The sequence below is a fragment of the Podarcis filfolensis genome, assembly GCF_964270895.1.
Source record: "Podarcis filfolensis genome assembly, chromosome: 2".
In the NCBI taxonomy this organism is placed as follows: domain Eukaryota; kingdom Metazoa; phylum Chordata; class Lepidosauria; order Squamata; family Lacertidae; genus Podarcis; species Podarcis filfolensis.
In genome coordinates, this window is record NC_139605.1 from 42,068,520 (window position 1) to 42,088,513 (window position 19,994).

The window sequence follows — 19,994 nt, forward strand, 5'->3', positions numbered from 1 at the left end:
TCCACTGCTGCAGCTGCAAGCATAGGATCCCGCTACCATCCATACGGCGCTTGGACGGCGCTGGCAGCAAACTGCTACATACGGCGTATGTAGCCACGCCACGCATGCGTCGTACATAGTGGCACAACGCGTGCGCAGCCACGCACCCACCCCGGGTGTCGGTTAGCCTTTGTTCGCCCCTGATGGGGGATCGGTAAACAGGGAGAGATTAGCACCCATCCCTGCTGATGCTCAAAATCACAGTCTTCCCAGTTTGCCCCATGGACTTTCTCCGCATTTAAGACATTGTCACATAATAGGTGCATCATGTAGGTTAGGAACAATGTTACTGCTTGTAGCAGAATAAAAAATAACAGCTAATTATAGGCATTAGAAGTATTTAGTGAGGAACTGATGCTTAATTTATAACTCTAAATACCAGTACTGGCTTGAGGAAAGATTAATTTCAGATTATTTTCTTTCTCCTGTACTAGTCCTTGGTTCTGATCAGCAAGCTGCCTTATAGCCACATTTTTCACACTGTGCTTGGAAAAATTGCACCTGAATATTTTGAAAAAAACGAACCTTTCTTGGAAGCAGGTTGGTAATATTGTTGCAAATTACAGTTAGCTGCACATTTGTGCCGTTCTGGGGACCTTTTAAAGTTGCAGTGCACTATGAATATATGACATTCAGATGGGGGGGGGGGATGCAGCCGAGAAGATCAGTAGGTTGGAAGGTGTTTATTCATGTGTGGGTTGCCAGTTTGCCCGCTGAGAAGCCATATGGCATAACAGAAGCTGTAGCCTTGGTCAGGGTGGGTTGTTGGTAGGTCTCATAAACCACAAATCTTAAGAGATATTTGTTAAGGGAGGGTTTGTTGTTGTTTTTACATGCAAATCCTGTTGCTTTATTATTATTTTTCAGCTTGTAGCGATATTGATCGATGGCCACCACCAGTCCCAGGAAAAACCTTACATTTGCCTATTATGGGCATTGTAATGAAGGTAATGCTGAGCCTCTTCCCTTCTTGTTTGCTGTATGAATTCATGCTGTGGCTTTGTAACAATGCAATGAACATTTTTCAAAACCATAGTCCCTGTATGTTTGCGTTGATTTTATGCTTGTGAGGTTCACATAATGGGTAGGAGCAGAGGGTGTATTTGAATAGAAGGGATATGTATGAAAATTCTGGTATTCTAGAACTTGAATTTCCCCCATCATATTTAGACTTGTCAGCATGTGTTTCTTTATTCTCCTGAAGCTGGATTATTTCAGTTGGAGTAATTTAAACATGTAATTTACACAGACCTATTGAAATCCATATTACTGAAGAGTATTTATTTAGATCAGGCCTGTAGCTGCACTCATGAAATGGACATTGTGTTAGTATTTACTTAATTTACTTCTGTGTTTTTTAAAATTAACATCTCTGTTATTGCTCTTAAGTAATTAATAGTGGCTTCAGTATGTCTCCCTGTTTGTTCTTTGCATAATTTCTTTGAAGACTTCAGATGTTCACAGGGCTAGTACCCATAGGTTGGGATGTTGAGATTGACACAATGGTTTTTAGGGAAGAATATTTTAGTTTGTTTGTTACAATGCTACACATTTTTGTGTTTTTATATTGTAAACCACCCTGTGATCCTTGGATGAAGGGTCATATCAAAATTGAATAAAAAACATTAATAATAAATATTTGTACCAATATAATTCTAGCTAAGTATTGCTTTCAGAAGTGGCTGATGCCTCTATTAACTTGTCAATTTAGCATATTAGGTTATTTGTATTATTCTTAATAATAAATGAAGCATATAATATCTGTTTCCTAAGGTGCGGATTCCTACCTGCCACGACAATCCTGGAACAACCCAAGTATTACAGTCCACACAGCAGGTAGTGAATGGTTCACCTGCCACTTAAATACTCCATCAAAACAAGGGGCTGACTTTCAAATGTTATTTCCAGACCTTAAGTATAAGGGAATGTGTGTTCTGTAAATGAGGACTAGCTGTAGAGTTGCAAGTACAAAACTGTAGCGTAGGAATTGGAAAGTGGAAATCTGCACAAACATTTTTTGCAAACATAGATTAGATTCCATAAGCTTTTCTGTCTGTTAAAACTGAAGCATAGTACAGCTTGCCTCCAAGCCCTGTGTCTTAATTTAATCCTTAATACCTTAAGAAGTTATTTGAAGCCCCTTTAAAACATAAAATTCATATATTAACATATCATCCCTCCAGCACAGGCTTGGTCTGTAGGCCTTGGTCTGTAGCCAGTGGCTAATTGAGGCCCTCTAAGCCTCCCTATCTGGCTCTTATGACTCTTCCCATACTCCTCCCTGGCCCTGTTGGGTTTTTCCCCCTTGCTCAAAAGTTTCATTGACCTCTGAGAAGGCCTTTGGCATGCCTGGATGGGAGATACGAGAGATGTGTGCAGGAAGTAGCCTACTTTAGAAAACTAAGGTGTGCTTTTCTACCATAGCTGTAATGATGTAGAATGAGGGGTGAGTAGTTGAGGTAACCATGTTTGCTGACAATACCAAATTGTTCAGGGTAGTTAAACCAAAAAGGGATTGTGGAGAGTTCTAGAAGGATCTCTCCAAACTGTGTGGGTAGGCCATAAAATGGCAAATAAAATACAGTGTAAGCAAGTATAAAGTGATGTACACTGGATTTTAAAAATGTTAATTGCACATATATCTGTTCATGGAACATATGGAACACCAGTTCATGAAACTGGTGGCGAATGACCAATAATGAAACCTTGGGGTTATAAGTAGATAGCCCATTGAAAATGTTGACCCAGTGAGCAGCAGTTGTGAAACCCCGTTCAGGGTATCAATTGAAATATTCACTGAGAAAAAAGTAACTCTGAGAATGTTAGTCACTGTAGGCAACAGTCCAACCCCCCTTTACTTCAGATTGGGAGGATGGAATGAGTGGAGGTATCTTTCTGCCCAGCTCTCCTGGCCAAGCCTCCTGCTAGCCACTGAACATTTAGGTGGGAAGTACCAGTGGGAGCCAGCCAAAGCCCCCAAATGGAGTGGGTCTGGGCCAAGCTACCTGCTATCGTGCTCCAGGCTGGCACAATGTTCTTACTGCCTGCCCCATGCCTTCCTCCCAAGCTGCCATGAATGGTAGACTGTGGATGTAGCAGGGTCCCTGATGCTCCATAAAGCCTTGCTGGCTGGGAGTGGGTGGGTAGGTAAGGAAAGCTTAAGACAGCAGCCATAAGAGAGCAGGGCCAATCAAGACTTTTGCGATATACTTAGTAAGAGAGTTCATCATCATTTTAAAAGTAGCACAGTACACCCGGCCTTTTATTGCATGATCTGCTGCTAATTTGACCAAAAGCTTTTTGTTTTGCTTTTAGACAGACACACAGGTCTCCATTGCGTTGCCTACTGTCCATGAAGTTGATCTCTTCAGGTAAAAACTGAAAGGCATATTGGCTTAATCTTTCTGAAGTCCTGAAGCTGTCATACCCCATCAAAGAGAGTTTCAAACACTGTGGGTTTTAATCACTGCCTAGCAAATGGATATTGAGCATAAGCGAGGCGTTGTTGGTAATCTAGAGCATACAAAAGGAGGGATTGTTTATAAACGTTGTGGCAATTAATTTAACTGTATTATTAATATGCCTACAAATATGTATACACTTACCTGGGAGTAAGTCTCATTTAATCCGGTGGGGCTTATTTCTGAGGAGACATGTTATGTTGGTGTTTTCAGTCTCTCTGTTGAGTGCATTGAGAACACAGATTTTCATTACTCCTTTAATATAAGCTCTGCCATTTCTCAGGGATACAGTTTGCAAGAGTGTAAGGGAGAAAGTACTCATATTCTTCTTGCCGCTGGGCCACGCTCCTGCAGCCCTGTCCAAATATCTTAGCACCTTTATGCTCTCTTTATAGCAGGTGCAACACAGTGTAATAATTATGTATTTGGCCACCACATAACCTGGCCAAAGCTGGACAGCTGTAGTTGTATGGCCTCTGGCTGTAGATCTATCCACACTTCATATTTGCGGCTTTCCTGTTCCTCACTTTTTACACCCTTCAATAAGCCTCAACGGCCAGGCATATCTAAGACTCTCAAGATGGTTGTGAGCCAAGGTCACATTTTCAGTTGCATGTTTCTCCCCGCCTCTCTTTTTTTGCTTTTCTTTTTCTTTGCTCCCGCTCTCTCTGCTATAACTAGAGAGAAAATGAAGAAGAAGAAAAGACTATTCTTGTAAATCTGTTTCAGATGTTTCTCGCCAGTGTTCTTTCACATCCAGATGCTATGGGAGCTCGTGTTGTTAGGGGAACCGCTTGTTGTCATGGCACCATCACCATCGGAGTCTTCAGAAACCGTTTTGGCACTTGTAAGGTAAACATATGGAGGAGTCGAAAAAGCTGCATGACTGTGATCTCACCATGAGTCACAGAATGTGAAGGCTCTAGCAGAATCCTAGGAATGGCTTGGTTTTCATTAAAAATGACAACACCCCTGCAAAACTGAAGAAAAGTTTTGAAAAGCATGCAAAACCGTAATACTTTGGGGGGGGGGGGTTATTGCTGATAGTCTGAGAAGAGTCTTCGCAGAGCTTCCAGCCTCACCCTCTGCCTTTTTAGTGACCCAGAATGGTTCTTGTTTTCCAAGGCACTTAAAAGAAAACCACAAATTGTGCAAACCCCAAACCTTCAGGAAACACCTGCTACCCTACTTGCACAAGCTGATGTAATTTGCATTATCTTTTAAGCATGGAATGTGGATTAAATAATAATTACAGTGATTTTTTCTAAGAAGTTAATATTATCAAATGCTACAAAATAATGAGTGATATCCAACATTGTGTGATTGGAAGTGCTGGACTTTCCTCCATGTGTGCCCCCAAAGTGGTGTAGTGGTTAAGAGCGGTAGTCTCATAATCTGGGGAACCGGGTTCGCGTCTCTGCTCCTCCACATGCAGCTGCTGGGTGACCTTGGGCCAGTCACACTTCTTTGAAGTCTCTCAGCCCCGCTCACCTCACAGAGTGTTTGTTGTGGGGGAGGAAGGGAAAGGAGAATGTTAGCCACTTTGAGACTCCTGAAGGGGAGTGAAAGGTGGGATATCAAATCCAAACTCTTCTTCTTGAGCATTCCCCAACCCTCCAGACCAGATTTATGGGGCATTGGAGGTGTCTACATGAGTAAGGAAGTACCGTATTTTCCGCCCTATAAGATGCACTTTTCCCCCTCCAAAAATGAAGGGGAAATCTGGGTGCGTCCTATGGGGCGAATGCAGGCTTTCGCTGAAGCGTGGAGAGCGAGAGGGGTCAGTGCCCACCGACCCCTCTCGCTCTCCAGGCTTCAGGAAGACATCCTCAGCCTAGGCAGCCCGCAGGGATGTCTAGGCTGCGGATAGCAGCCTGCTTCCCGGAGCGTCAGGCGCCCTGAAAGCAGAGCGCCCGGCGCTTCGGGAACACATCCGCAGCGTGGGGAGCCCTGCAGGAGTTCCCCGCAGGGCTCCCCACGCTGCGGATAGCAGCCTGCCGCCCGGCGGGCGAGGCGCCCTGAAGCAGAGCACCCCTCGCGCCGGGCAGACATCGGCCAGCCCCACAAGCTTGGGGGACAGCAGGGAGGCGCAGCGCCGCCATCCCGCTGTTCCTCGACCTGGTTAGGTTTCCCCGACCTGCTTTTGGGAGGGGGAAATAAAGGAAAAAAAATTTCCTTTATTTCCCCCCCCCCAAAAAAACTAGGTGTGTCCTATGGGACGGAGCGTCCTATGGGACGAAAAATACAGTACTGTTGTGCAAGCAGAAATGTGTTCTCCCTGTGGATAGACACAACTGGATGTCAGAAGGACATGGGTTGTGTTTCACCACCAGTATTGGATGGAACTGACCCCATGTACCGGGGCTTAAGCCTCTCTGAAACCAATAGGACAGATTACCATAACTTCAAGTGGTGGAGACTTGGAGTTAATCCCCTAAAAATTTTGTTGATGTCTTTTTAATTTTAAACAAATACCGTATTTTTTGCACCATAACACTCACTTTTTTCCTCCTTGAAAGTAAGGGGAAATGTCTGTGCGTGTTATGGAGGAAATGCCTACGGGTGGCATGCCTACGGATTTTCCTCCTCTAAAAACTATGTGCGTGTTATGGTCGGGTGCGTGTTATAGAGCGAAAAATACGGTACCTTTATTTTAAAGTACAGTGGTACCTCTGGTTACGGACTTAATTCGTTCCGGAGGTCCGTTCTTAACCCGAAACCGTTCTTAACCCGAGGTGTGCTTTCGCTAATGGGGTCTCCCTCTGGTGCACGATTTCTGCTCACATCCTGGGGCAAAGTTTGCAACCAGGAGCAGCTACTTCCGGGTTAGCGGAGTTCATAACCTGAAGCGTGTGTAACCAGAAGCATGAATAACCAGAGGTACCACTGTACTTCACTTTAAAATAAGTGAAGTGTATAAAATAAGTGAAGTGTTCGAAGCAGCTTACAAACACTTCGAAAATAGAATCAAATTAATAGCAAGTGGGACTCAGGACAAAATGTTTTAGTGTGGAGAGTTCCTGTTCAGGGTTTCAGCGAACCAGCTGTGCTTTTTTCTTTGACACTCCATTCATCCCTTCCCCCAGCACTCATTTACTCTGCTGATACTTCTAACTAGTATGCTATTTTGGCCACATAAGGATCTACATTTGGAAAATATGTTCTCTATTAGGATAAGGGTAACAGTTCAGTAGCATGTATTTTGAAAGACAGTAGTAAAATAGCAACAATGTAGCAAAATTTATCTGTAAGAACCCAAGAGAGTTTCTTTCTTTTTCATCTAATGGACAATGTCAACACCAAGCTGACATCCCTGGGTAGGGGATGTTCCAAAATCATGGAAAAGACCCTGTCTCCAATTGATGATTTATAGAGTAAATTTATAATAATCTCTCTCTTTCCACTCACACACTTTTCTTCTGTGTGTCTGTTTCACAGCTGTATCTCACCCCTGAAGTACTATAGTGATTTTAGGCCTTATTTTACAATACATGACAGTGAATTCAAAGAATATACCACTCGTACGCAGACCCCGTAAGTAAAATGGATTATACAGTTTTGATATTTAGACTCATCATTTAATCATAACTCTTGACTTTAAAGGATCCGTGTAGACTAGGGACCTTAGCCTAGGAAGCTTTAACAAAAGCCCTGCCCTTCAGTTTTCTAACAGTGCAGGCCACAGTCAACTGTTTTAATGGAGTCTCGTGTTGAGAGATGGAAAATAGAAAGCAGCTGATGTTTTGATATATTCCAGTATATAGAGTTTCAGCTTGTACTAATACAAATTCTGATTACAGGACTGTCAAGACATCCTCCTAATCAGAATAAACATTTCTTAAATCCAGTAAGATCCTATATGGCAATAATAGGAAAAATAACACCTAAGAGTGAGAATTGCAAGGGACTCTAGAAATAAATTCTGGGAAAACAGGTTGCCCCTTAACACAATATTGTCAAGAAAATAATGGCCTCCCATAAAAACAGATTCAAGTATGTTTTGTCTTTTTTAAAAGAAGCATTGTAATTTTACATTATGTCATATTTTCTTGTAGAATATTGTGGACCTAAAGGGTTTTTTTCCTCTTGAGCAGCTTTGTTGATTACTGTTAATAATTGTCAAATGATTATATATTATTTAAAATAAATAAATTTGCAGTTAGGGACCTGCTTAAAAAAAAAAAAGATCCTATATGGTGTACCAGAATTCCTATGTATGGGTGACATTCAACTAGTTTTATGCAGAGTAGACCTATTGAAATTAATGAAAATTAATTAATTAGTCCTTCCTCTTCCCCCTTGCACCAATGAAAGGAGCTTTCCTCTTCATGGAAAGGCTACTGTAGATCCAAGCCTTAGTCTTCAGTTCATCAGAAGGCTACTATTGGTGTTTTCTACAACAGACTATCCAGACTGCTTCTCTGGAATGTGGTTACTTTAAATCTATGCGGAGGTTATTGATCTTATTGATAATCTTCCATATTTCAGGCCTTCTGTCATATTGGGAGTGACGAATCCATTTTTTGCTAAAACACTGCAACACTGGCCACACATCATCCGAATAGGAGATATTAAACTGTCAGGTAATTTTTTTTAATTGACTGAAGATTTCTTCTGCAGTGTACAGAGTATTACAAGTTACTGTCTTTCCTCCTTTAGCTTAGTTAAATGTGAACAAAATATGAAATAATAGGGGCATTATTGTTAAGGAGTAGAGAGGTGGTTTCGATTTAATGAAAATCTATAGGCTGGTTTTGCCTCTTCAGTTGACTCAAGTCACTTTATAGATTAGACTTTGCAAAAACTGAACTGGAATAGGTAGTGGAATAAGTAGTGATAGGAAAAAATATGCAAAGTAATATCTTTCATAATGTATTTCCAACTTCTTTGAAATGTGATGAAGTGTACATTTAAACCAACAAAACTCTGCATCAAGCTGAATATTTATGTTTTCATCTATGAAAATATTTTGTAAGCTTGGCCGTTTACAAAATTGTATTAAACTTATGTTTTACATGCTTACACCAAAAGATGTGCAACAACCTCTTGGATGAACATGCCCAGGGCTCTTCAGATCTTAGTATCTGAGTGATTATACTCACAGTGTCTCTTCCTTCATTTTGGCAGGTGAAGTACCAAAGCAGGTGAAAGTGAAAAAGCTAAAGAACTTAAAGACTTTGGATTCTAAGCCTGGTAATGTTTCATCACTATAACCTACTATTTGCAGAATATTGTTATGGGCCAAAACCAGAGGACAATCCCATGGTGGTTGTTTTCCCCCCCATAGGTGTTTATACATCTTATAAGTCATACTTGAACAGAGATGAAGAAATCATCAAGCAGTTACAAAAGGTAATTTTAGACTTGTAGTTGAACTATATGAATGCACTCATAGTATCAAGTCTGTTAAATATTAGATACCCTTATCAACAGTGTATTGGTATTGCTATAGCTTGAGGTTCTCCTCGTTGACTGTGATTGCCTTTTTTAGGGAGTACAGCAGAAGCGTCCCGGAGAAGCTCAAAGCATAATCCTTCGTCGTTATTTTTTGGAACTGACCCAGAGCTTCATTATTCCTCTAGTAAGCTGCTATGTCTATGACATTTCTATACTGAACAATGAACATAACCAAGGCTTTGTAATCTAAACCTTTAAGAAGCTAAAATAAAGTTAATAATCTGAAGAGTAGTCTCAGTGGGTTCTGAGGCCAGCTTTTGAACAGCTATCAGAAAATGCTTAAGAAATGTAATAATATGGATTTGCCAAACGCAGAGATTCAACATCATTATTTTTGCATCTATTTGTTGTTCTAGGAACGATACGTAGCAAGTCTGATGCCTCTGCAAAAGAGCATATCACCTTGGAAGGTGAAAATTCATTGATAACCTAAATATTCATTTTGTGAATAGCTGCCGGCTTCTGTGCTTATAGCTGTGTTTCTCTCATAGAGCCCGCCACAGTTGAAGCCATTCAACCAAGAGGAATTTATGAAAACTCTTGAGAAAGCAGGGCCTCAGCTCACCTCTAGATTAAAAGGAGACTGGATAGGACTCTACAGGTAATTCTGTTTTATACCTTGACTATTGCTAAGATTACAGCCTGAGAGACATCCAAATTTCATGTTAAAAATATTTTGGAAGCAGCAAAACAACAACAACAAACAACCCTTGCCTCTAATGCTAATTGAACTACTTTGTAAAATAATGTTATGGTTGTTGCCCCTTTTCTCTTACAGGAATTTATAAATATGTTTAACTTGTTGTTCACATTAGTAGAGTCTTATATATCAGTGGATTTTCATGACTAATTGATCAACAGTTGGCTACCAGGCTAAGTTCAAAGTGTTAGTACTGATGTACAAAGCCTTATGTATTGTTTGTTTTTAAATTGCTTGTTTTGTGGGAAGCAGTTTATAAATGAAATAATAAAGAAACCTTTTTGAGCTGAAGCAAGAAGAACAGTATACAGTATTCCAAGTGTGGTCGCACTATAGATTTGTATAATGGCATTATGATAGTGATAGATGCATGACATAGCATGGATTTAATCTTTTTTTTCCCAACTGCTGGGTCAACCCCAAGGTGTTGTTGCTGGTAAATCACCACCATTTCAGAACCCCTGAGCATATACAGTATGTGAAAAAATTTGTTGTAGTGCTGTGCATCATTTTACACTTGTTTACATTGTGTTACATTTGTTATTTTACCACCCAATTCACTCAGTTTGCAGAGGTCCTTTTGGGGACTCCACTTTCTACATTATTATTATTTATTGAGTTTATATACCACCCTATACCCGGAGGTCTCAGGGCGGTTCACAGAAAACATAACAACATATAAATCAGAATAAAAACAACAACCCAATAACACTCCCCCATTCAGAGAACTGTCCATTTAAACCTACTCTCTGCTGCCTACTTCACAAACACCTGATCCCTAAGTGAACCGCTCCTCTTTTTCCATAACTGTTAACCTCACTCAGGAGTCTTTAGCGAGATACCTTGTCGAAAGCTTTTTGAAAGTACGTTATGTCAACCTCTAGCCATATGCTTGGCAGAGCAATCTTGTAACTTTGATTTCGGAGTGTCACCTTGTTCCACTAGTAGAACTAATTTCCCCTTTGTCTTAAAGGCATTTTTTGAAATCGTACAACTTTGACGGCTGGTTCAGGACTCGGCGGAAAGAAATGACACAGAAGCTGGAGGCATTGCACTTAGAAGCGCTATGTAATGAGGTCAGGAAAAACTGCTTTGCTTTAAGCTTTTTCTTCCTTGTCTTCTTTGTAGAAATAAAAAGCATAATTTGTCCTTGAAACCCCAATTTAAATGGTATGGCCAGTGAGGGCATTTCCACACTTTTCATTTGCCATGTGCCTAGAAAGCATGGGCCCCAAGCAGTTTTCCCCTTGCCCTACTCCTTTCCTAGGAAAAACCTACTATTTAGCTCTAAATTATGAGCAAACAGCAAGCTGGAGAAAACCCAAATACCTGTTTGCTCCGATGGAGCACTAAGGAGCAGCTTCCCCTGGGGGAAAGTAGTGGAACAAGAGGAAGTGTGGATAAGCCCTGATTAGAGTAGCATTTGTTAATGGCTGGGATCCAAAGGGCTATGCATATTCTCCCTTATGTACATTGGGTCTTTTCAGCTGCTGTCTTCTAACTTGAGTTCTTTGTGCCCTCTGAAATCCTCTCCAAAGTCAAGGGACCCTTGGGAGATCAGCACTGCCTTAGGTACAGGGGCTACCACTCAATAAAGTGGGCATTTAAGACATTTCCTAAAGCTCCAATGATAAAAGCCCCCCCCATGCTTTCATTGTAAAGAAATTAACTGAATCTGATTTTTGAACATATTCTTCTGATAGGATTTGCTTTTCTGGAGTCAGAAGCATACTGAAGTGGAAACAGTGGATTTAGTTTTGAAATTAAAGGATAAAGTGGTAGGTAGACAAATTGGTGGGTAAATGTATTCAACGTACTATTCGTCCATTATCAGTACTTTGTGTTATGTTTCATTCTTATTAGTCTAGTCAAGTATCATCTACTCCATCAGAGCTTGAATTCACTAATGAGAGGTTTCCATCTCCCCCACAGTCTCATTGCTTAGCTTGTACTTGTCGTACTGGACCTGTCCCTAAGACCTGCTGCAATGCTCAATCGCCTCATTTTTTGAGTACTATTATTAGGGGGAAGAGTAGTGATTTTAAAGAAGCTCCATTATTTGGTTTCTCTAGGAGAAAGGACAAAGCTACAGAGCATGATTATCAAGCCTCTCTAAAGGCCCAACATAATTCTTCATCTTTAATCACAAGGATACTCAGGAGACCTCTAGAGCAGATTCTCAGTCCTATGGGAAGAGCTAGTCTTAACTTGACTTCTGTCTTAACTGGGCAATGGAAATAGCTTATAATTAAGATACTACAACCCCCTCTGTCAGAAAACATTTAACGTGAATGTTCTTCCCCTTCTTATCAGAAGAAAACCTGCACAGCGGCCAAAGTGATTCTAGGGAAATCCAGCACACAGCCATCGTTTACTGTGCATGCTTTCCACTCCTGACCAGAAAAGGGTGGGAGGTAGCAGGTTGAGCACCGATAAGCTTTCTCTGCTGAGTTTCTTGGCTAGATTAGAAGGATGTGGGTTGCAATAGTCCATATCCTAGGTTCATTCTCTCTCTTATTTAGCCCTGTTACTCCCTTTTTATTGCTGGCTTTGTCATGTGTCTACTTAAGCCCCCCTTTTTGAGGCGGCTTCCTTGCATGTTCTCCATGGGCACACTTGTTGCTTTCCAGCAGATCTAGGTAGCCATTCCTTTGGTGGCTTGCATTATAAAGGTACATCATTACTATACTTCCAACACTTCCCTACCTGCAGCTTTTACTTGAGATTGAAGAAAGTTGCTTGCAGAATATGCTTTCTTGATAGTAAATCCCTCTGGTGGTCGCATGTAGTTACTGAAGAGAACTGCATTTACAAACCATCTTAGAGAATACTTGGTAGCTGTGTTTTCCATTAAATTTTATTTAAATCTGCTATCACTTCTGTTCAGTGTGAGAGACCACTTCAACCAAAGGTTGATTTTAAATAAGAACATAGGAAATTTCCTTATGTCAAGTCGGACCATTGGTCTGTCTAGCTCATTGGTCTGTCTAGCACACTGACCAGCTGTGGTTCTGCAGCATTTCAGAGGAATCTTTCCCTAGCCCTACCTGGACATGCCAGGGATTGAACCTGTGACCTTCTATATGCAAATTCTCCTTTAAAAACTGGAAGAATAATGAAAGCTTATCTGTAAACAAAAAGCCAAATCAACAGATGGCAGCCAAGGGTATGCCCCAAGAGAAGGTTCCAGCTACAGTGAGCTCAATTTGTATGAATCCTGAATGTACTGAGGCCCTTTTAGTCTCAATTACACATGAGCCACTTCATGTCTCTTTTTGGATGCTTGCACTAATATTTCGCCAATGTGTGTATTTTCCTGATTCTTCTGTCATGCTTGTTTTCATAAATGCTGACTTCTTATGGATTCTTTTAAGATGACCATGGGTTTTTAATTGCAATTTCTGTGGTTATAGGCTGATGGAGAAAACTTACCTGTGAAACCAGGCACTGTGGAAAAGTTACAGATGCACATTGATTCAATTATTCTTGCACTGCCAGAAGATTTACAGGGTATACTCATCAAAACGGGCTCAACGTGACTAACTGGACTTTTATGCAGCCATATGTACCACATCGCACATTTGAAAGGTGTAAAGGCACTTGCAAAGAACAGTGGACATGCAAAGTATATGGTACTGGAAACAGACCGTGTTAATACTTAAAACATTTTAAGCAGCCCCTTAGGTTCAACTTGAATATGGAAGGAACTGATTTTTTTTATTTTTTTATTTGCATACGTTTAAAATTAAGTGCTCTTACTGAACATCTGCATGCATCTTAAACTTCCACAATGCAGTGCAGACACTGCAGAGCTTCTTAAATGGGTGGTGATCTGCCCAATTGTATTAAACTCAGGGGAAGCAATATTCCTGTTGGTTTCAATGGACTATCACACTTAATGGAATAACTAGTAGCTGTCCAGTGAGAACTTCGTCTTGATATTTTACTTCCTCTTAAGATCTCAAATGCTAGTCTACTAAATATTATAATTCAGTTCAGTTATTACAGAGCTGATGGCCAAACCTGAATTCATTTATTCAATTTATATCCTGCCTTTCCTACAATGAGCTGTATATGATTCCCCACCCTTTTACCCTCACAGCAACCTTTTGAAGTAGACTGGGCTGAAAGATAGTGACTGCTTGAGGGTCAGTGAGAGTCATTGCTGAGTGAACATTTGACCCCAGGTTTTTCCAGTCCTAGTCCATTACTAACCACTAGTACACCACCCTGGCTCTCACACTGGTTTAACAATTGGGATCATCCCTGTAGTCTTGGACACTCCTCCATTTTCCTTCTGTTAGGTCCATGTATATTCTCCCCACATTCCTAATTACAATAATTGGAGCCTGCTCTAGTATTTCAACTGGGAAAACTCGGGTTACTGCTTATCATAGTTTGCAGGGTGTATTGATTTTAAATCAAGGCAGTACAAATCCCAGTTTAAATCAGCAAGAAAAAAAAGGCTGGTTTAAATCATTCTCATGGATAAATCTTATTATTTCCTAAATAATGGTGCAAATCTCACCACTGGGACCCTACTAATTAATAACTAAATTAGTATTTATACTGTTTCATTCTTGTAACCAGGCCTTTTGCCTCACTACATATATTTTGTGTGCTTTCCTTCTTCAACCTTTTAAAATATTTGCATGTAGATTCTTTCTTGCACTTGGCACCCATGACAGTTTGTGAGGTTAAGTTTGGGAGTATAGGAAACTGAACACTGGACAATTGTCTTCTCTTCTCTCCAGCGTTGCTCCTTTCTGCTTCGCTATGCTTTTGCCAAGCCCTAGCCTCACAGAATCAAACAAAAGTAGCAATCAAAACTGAAATGCCCATGACTGATACAACAGAAGTAACTTGGCAAAGTGTAGGTGGAATGTAAATATTAATATCTGATAAATTATCCAATTAGTTCTTCATACATAGAAAAGCCTCCTTTAATTCAATGGATCTGGTACTGTATATGAATATATTCAGTTTACAGTGTAACTTTTAGAGCCAACATGCTTATATTGAGGTTATTTAATATTAACCTAGTTGGTATTTTAGACTTCATATTTACATTTTTAAAACTGAATTTCACATTTGAAAAAACAGGTGGGGAATTGAGCTTTTTAAACAACAAAACTGAAACTAAACATTGCTTTTTTAATCCACTTCGACTGTGTCCCCACACAGGACTGAAACCCGATTCATTCTTAGTTTTGAGGCAGTGTGATTAGAGGTAACCATAGTCTACGCAGTTCAGATATTACAGCAGCTCAAGTTTATTTTAAACTATGGAAAGGAACATGGAAGCCCAGGGAAGAGGAGCACCTCCCTCTCACATCAGCTCTGAGACATCTGAATCAAATGACTTGAGATTACAGTGTGTAATAGTGAATTTACTACCTATCAGGTCACAGATCTGTTTCTAGAATATAAAACTAGTGGTGCCCCCCTTAAAAAAAGAAAACAATTAAAATTAAGTGGGTGCTTCTTGTCTAAAGTCTTAAGCTTCCTAACATAAGTCTAAATTTTAAATTGTGGCACAAAGATTAAAATGGCAAAGGTTGATTAACAGAAACTTTGCATAATGGCCATTCCAGAAAATACACATTGAATGTGTTGCGGAGTTTGTTGCACATAGACCAGGCTGCTGAACTAAATGCCTCTTATTTCCTCATGCCCACGCACGAATGGGGAGATGAGAGTGCCTTGAGGACAGCCGCAGCCTTCTTTGTATGGTGGTGGTTAGAGAGAGCTACCTCACCTCCCCGGCCCCATGTTAGGGCTTTATCTTTTCCAGCACCATTATGCACACATGGGGCTGATCATGTGCAAAAACCACTTTGTGTGTGTGGATTGCCCTTGATGGGTTGGGGTGATGATCATTTACACCAAAGTATGTCAGTTAAATAGCAACAGGAATACTAACTTGCATCAAATCAATGTCCGTCCCAATTTTGTTAAGTGCATTAGGTGCTTTGCTATCATGTCATAATACTTAACTTTAACTGCCTTCAAAGAATGTGGTTATGTAAGAAGAGGCTGATTTTAATCTCCTGTTTCTCTAGGGAAGCCTTTTGTGATTCCCTGCTATAACAATAACCTTCAAGTATTCTGTCCACAGGTAAAAGCAACAGACAAGTGTGGACAAGTATGCTGAGTTCAACCTCCATGAGCTGGAGAACAAACATCTGAAGCTGGGAGCCCTTCTGGGCTTGTGGATGCTTCCTGTGTGATTTTAAATTGGGGGTTCAAAAATCTTGAGACCTTTCACAAGTACAGGAGGCTCCCAGCTTCTGGGTAGTACACATTTAGTGCATTTCTCTCCACTCCACTTACTTTTACAGAGAAATAGAATACCTGAAGAGGGTTAATGTATATACTATAAATATATGCATAATGAGCCATTTCTCATTGTAATAAATTATTCTTGCTAGATGCATAACTTTTTTTTGAACACAAGAACATAGGAGTTTGTTACCAGTATATTGTGGTATGTTACCATTAGGAGCAGAAATGCAACAGCTGGGTCAAGATTTAATGATGATCAATACTCCACCACATTTTATTCATTTATTTCAGGCCCGTTGTAGGAAAAAGACTGCCTTTCTATGACATTTTGTACCATTGTTTAGAGTCTTTAATTTTAGCTATACACTACCCTCTGTATTTTTAAGGAGATGTATTTTTAATATTCACTTACATGAATTCCAAATCAGAAGTTGAGAATAACATGTATAAAAGAGGACTTCGACAATTATGCCACTATTGCATTAATATTTAACTCACTGTTTTGCACAATTAAGTAGCATTTTTAAAATACGGCCATTAAATCTTCATTAACTGGAGCATTGCATAGTATATTGGAACTAGCTACATTAGCTTATTTTCTAAATGTATTTTTTTAAGGCAAATAAATTTCACTTTTACAGAAACTTTGTCCGTGTTTATTCAGTAAACCACATGAAATAAAAACATGTATCCAGTGGAATTCTTACTATGAAGAACTTCATTCTTGCTTATAATTCTGTGGCTGAAATCCTATGCATAACTGTGTGGGACTTTTGACACTAGACTTGGGGAAGCAAGCATTGGGTCAAAGTGCATGCTACTTATCAGCAGCAACTGCCTCGAGTCTTGTGCTGCTTCCCCAACTTTGCCTGTCCCTTCTTGCCTTCTTTGTGGACCATACCAGAGACAGACGGTATCCACTTGGTGGTGCTCCATTGGCAGATGGAGGCTGTAATACTTCTGAATACCAGTTGCTGGAAATCACTGGGCAAGGGATGTGGGAGCGCTCCTGTGCTCAAGTACTGTTTGCAGGTTTCCCACAAGCATATTGTTGGCTGCTGTGAAGACAGGACTACCTGGGACATTGGACTGATCCAGAAGGCTACTGTTATGTTCTCCCTTCCGTTTCCACTCGTGACAGTGTCAGGAGCTGGCTAGGTCATCAATAAAATAATAAAGCACCTGATGGCGGTGAAGATAACTCTTTATTCAAAGAAACAAAGCAACTCAGTCCTAGTGGTCACAGCAACCCTTCCCTGTAGGTCTAGACCCAACGAAGCAGTTGCAAGGACTGAAGATCCCCACCTTCCCAAAGCTTTCTAAGGCTCCTTCCCAGGTTCGTTCCCCAGCAGCTGACAGCTCCATCACCTTGTCTCTCATAGCGCTGCCCTCTTCATTTCACTGCAAGTTCTAGGAGAGCAGGGGAGAGGTGAGCTGGTCACAGCAGGAAGGGGAGACTCCCTGGATTCTTCAGCAGCCTGCCTCACTTGTCTCCTGGCCCCACTCCTTGGCTCTCTGCCACAGCCTCTTCCTGCTCACTAAACCCTGTTACCTCTTCAGCTTCTGACACCTCTCTTAGTCTGCTCCCTCTTCTCTGACCATTCACCGTCATCCCACCACCAATCCACTGGCTCCGAGTCTTCTTCCCTGAGGGTTTCCTTGAGGGCTCTCCAGTTGGTGCCTCCCGCCACTCCTCTGCATCTAGCCAGTCCATGGCAGAAAGATGCCTTCCATCAGTAGAACAACACCAATTGAATCGTTACAGTGAAACATGAGCCCTTAGGCCAAGAGATAATAGTGCCAAATTATGAGACAGCAGGGCTAAATTTATCAGCAAGGGCAAGAAGGCCATTACTGCTAATTTAAGGGTGCATCTAGACCAACACATATTGCATTTTATTTGAGCTTTAACCTTTGAAGTCCAGGTACTAATAGTTGACACATTTTACTATTTTTAGGATAGATCCAATGCCGTCCTAATGGGCACAATGGAATTCCTCTTTCTCCTCTGCCTTGTGCCCTTCAATGCACCCAGTGAGTCCCCTAACCCTCTGGAGCAGATTTTGGGGCCATACAGAGGGGAGTCCTGTTTTCACAAAAGCAAGATGCCATGATAACAATCCATTATGATTATTTTAATTAAGTGCCTATTACTAAAAAGGAAAAAAATTCTTGAAATGACCTACAGGGATCCTTGGAACCAATAAATGTGCCATGCAGTGGAAAAAAAATGAGGAAAATCTTCATAATGCACATATTTTTTGACTGTGAACTAGCTTTAGCTAAAGAACCTTTAGTAAATGAGCACATGAGTGAAAACGAAAATATAGCAAAAGAACAAAAGAAGCTCTTTTAATTGAGAACAATGGCCATGGTGAGACAGTTGGAATTCTGTTCAGCTCATTTTCAAGAAGGCCTTTACCTCATTAAGAAGGTTCCAACCTTTTGTACAAAAAAAGAAAAGGAAAAGATGTAGACAGTGTGGAAAATGCTTGGTCTGGGTGCCCTGAAAAAGCATGTGACTTGATCAGCAGAGTTCTTGGCACATCAATGACAAATAGCTCTAGTACAAGGGTCCCTGCAAATCTATAAACCTTCTGTTGTGTTTGATGGGAGCCATTGGGAGAACACCCGGTTGGTAAAGGGTGACATAAGAAATACTTATTTTACAATAATAAACAGTTGGCCCTTTCTAAAGTCTTTATGAAACTTAAACTATCAAAATTAAGTTATTAAGAAAAGTGTTTAAAAAAGTTGAAGGGAACTTTTATGTGGACATACCAGACACTGAAGAGCAATACCTGCAGAGGAATGATAAGTGTGTTTCTGTGCTGTGGTAGCAGCATTCTTGCCTTGAACTCTGCCTCCACCTGTCAACTGCCAGCTGCAAGAATAATAATCAAACAGAACTACCATGAATCTATTTTTGCTGAGGCATCCCAGCCGACCTTTTCCCTTGCTGTAATATCATACCCTATACCAAAACAGTGATCCAAAGCAAAACAATTTAAGGACACCTCTGTCTTGCAACACAAGTGACAAGACCTCATCATGTACAGTACTTCATTCTAGTGATTCTGCTACAAACCAGATTAGGATTGAGCAGAAGCTATTTTTCTTTTTGTAGATGGAGTTGAGAATTTATTAATATACTCATATCAGATATTAAATTCCAAATAACCTGTAATCCAGCACAACTACTGATGTGCAATATTTCATAGCAAACATTTATTAACATTTGAGAAGTCTTGTTGCCCTTCCCACTTTGCTTTCATTACAAGCATCATTTATAGACAAATAAATCTGGGGACCATCTACCTGGAGTTGTTTTCATTATGTAAGAATATGTCTCCTTCAAAATTCCAAGGAAATAATTAAACAGGATCCTGAGTTGAAAGGTGAACAGGCACCACTCTCACAAATGTAGGCAATCTAAAATCATTATGGTCTTCTGCTTTATGAGAAATAACATGATTAACTACAGAAATATATAAGGAGAAAAAAAGGATGTGTCTGTGTCATTAATCCTTCCAGATGAGCAAGAATTACTTTTGAGGGAAGCAGAGATTTGGGGATCCAGGATTTGATTCAATGAGACATTACCAGTTCCTTCTAGTATAGTCTGGACAAGTCTCACAAGCGGCTGGTGCAGTGGTAAATCTGCTGTACCACTTCCAGCGACAAGTGGTCTCATATGACTCCTCCCTGCACCTAGAAATAGAGCGTGTCAGGGAGAAGCAGAAGCGCCTAACATCTAGCTTTTAATATACACGATTTCCACCCCCAAACTCTGAAGTGATATAGTCCAGGACTGGGTTTGCCACCACTGCATTTGCTGCTTTGTGAGAATGAGGTCTATGGCTGCCGGTGGCTCCACAACTACCTTTGCTCTCTAACCATCCACACGAAGGGGCTAGGCCTCAAGCTCAGCACGCGGTGACAATGACTCCCAGCACTCCCTGCTGCAGAGACGGGAAGCCGATAGAAGAAGAAAAAGGAGGGGGGAGACTACTACACTTCCCAGCGCTCCCTGCGCCTCTTTCTCTCTCTCA

At 40.8% G+C, this 19,994-nt stretch overlaps 2 protein-coding genes across 18 annotated transcripts in view; one reads left to right on the forward strand and one right to left on the reverse strand.

The window, feature by feature from the left end:
* The window catches only part of DENND6A (DENN domain containing 6A), a 28,656-nt gene extending 12,070 nt beyond the window's left edge, over positions 1 to 16,586 (forward strand). For both annotated transcript variants that reach the window (XM_083603066.1, XM_083603067.1), the window contains exons 6-20: positions 474 to 579; positions 907 to 986; positions 1,813 to 1,875; positions 3,355 to 3,410; positions 4,230 to 4,352; positions 6,939 to 7,034; positions 7,989 to 8,083; positions 8,628 to 8,693; positions 8,788 to 8,852; positions 8,992 to 9,081; positions 9,314 to 9,367; positions 9,449 to 9,558; positions 10,631 to 10,733; positions 11,361 to 11,435; positions 13,071 to 16,586. In XM_083603066.1, the coding sequence (XP_083459192.1) occupies positions 474 to 579; positions 907 to 986; positions 1,813 to 1,875; positions 3,355 to 3,410; positions 4,230 to 4,352; positions 6,939 to 7,034; positions 7,989 to 8,083; positions 8,628 to 8,693; positions 8,788 to 8,852; positions 8,992 to 9,081; positions 9,314 to 9,367; positions 9,449 to 9,558; positions 10,631 to 10,733; positions 11,361 to 11,435; positions 13,071 to 13,196 (1,308 nt within the window). In that variant the 3' untranslated portion in view covers positions 13,197 to 16,586. The remainder of the gene's footprint in view (positions 1 to 473; positions 580 to 906; positions 987 to 1,812; positions 1,876 to 3,354; positions 3,411 to 4,229; positions 4,353 to 6,938; positions 7,035 to 7,988; positions 8,084 to 8,627; positions 8,694 to 8,787; positions 8,853 to 8,991; positions 9,082 to 9,313; positions 9,368 to 9,448; positions 9,559 to 10,630; positions 10,734 to 11,360; positions 11,436 to 13,070) is intronic.
* Positions 3,418 to 19,979, reverse strand: LOC310757661 (uncharacterized protein). Of its 16 annotated transcripts, none has more exons than XR_014545360.1 (5): positions 19,826 to 19,965; positions 19,546 to 19,653; positions 18,724 to 18,826; positions 3,645 to 3,718; positions 3,418 to 3,552 (listed from the first exon to the last, which is right to left on the reverse strand). XR_014545360.1 is itself a non-coding variant. In XM_083603168.1 (4 exons), exons 1-4 carry the CDS (start codon positions 19,840 to 19,842, stop codon positions 3,710 to 3,712), a joined length of 237 nt encoding a protein of 78 aa, XP_083459294.1. In that variant the 5' UTR covers positions 19,843 to 19,966; the 3' UTR covers positions 3,418 to 3,709. The 16 variants fall into 16 exon arrangements, 8 of the variants coding, with proteins under 8 accessions (XP_083459294.1, XP_083459296.1, XP_083459295.1 ...); XR_014545361.1 differs by having other exon boundaries at positions 18,744 to 18,826; positions 19,826 to 19,918; XR_014545362.1 differs by lacking the exons at positions 3,418 to 3,552; positions 3,645 to 3,718 and adding exons at positions 14,981 to 18,520; positions 19,261 to 19,420 and having other exon boundaries at positions 18,574 to 18,826; positions 19,826 to 19,931.
* Positions 19,980 to 19,994: the final 15 nt, after the last annotated feature.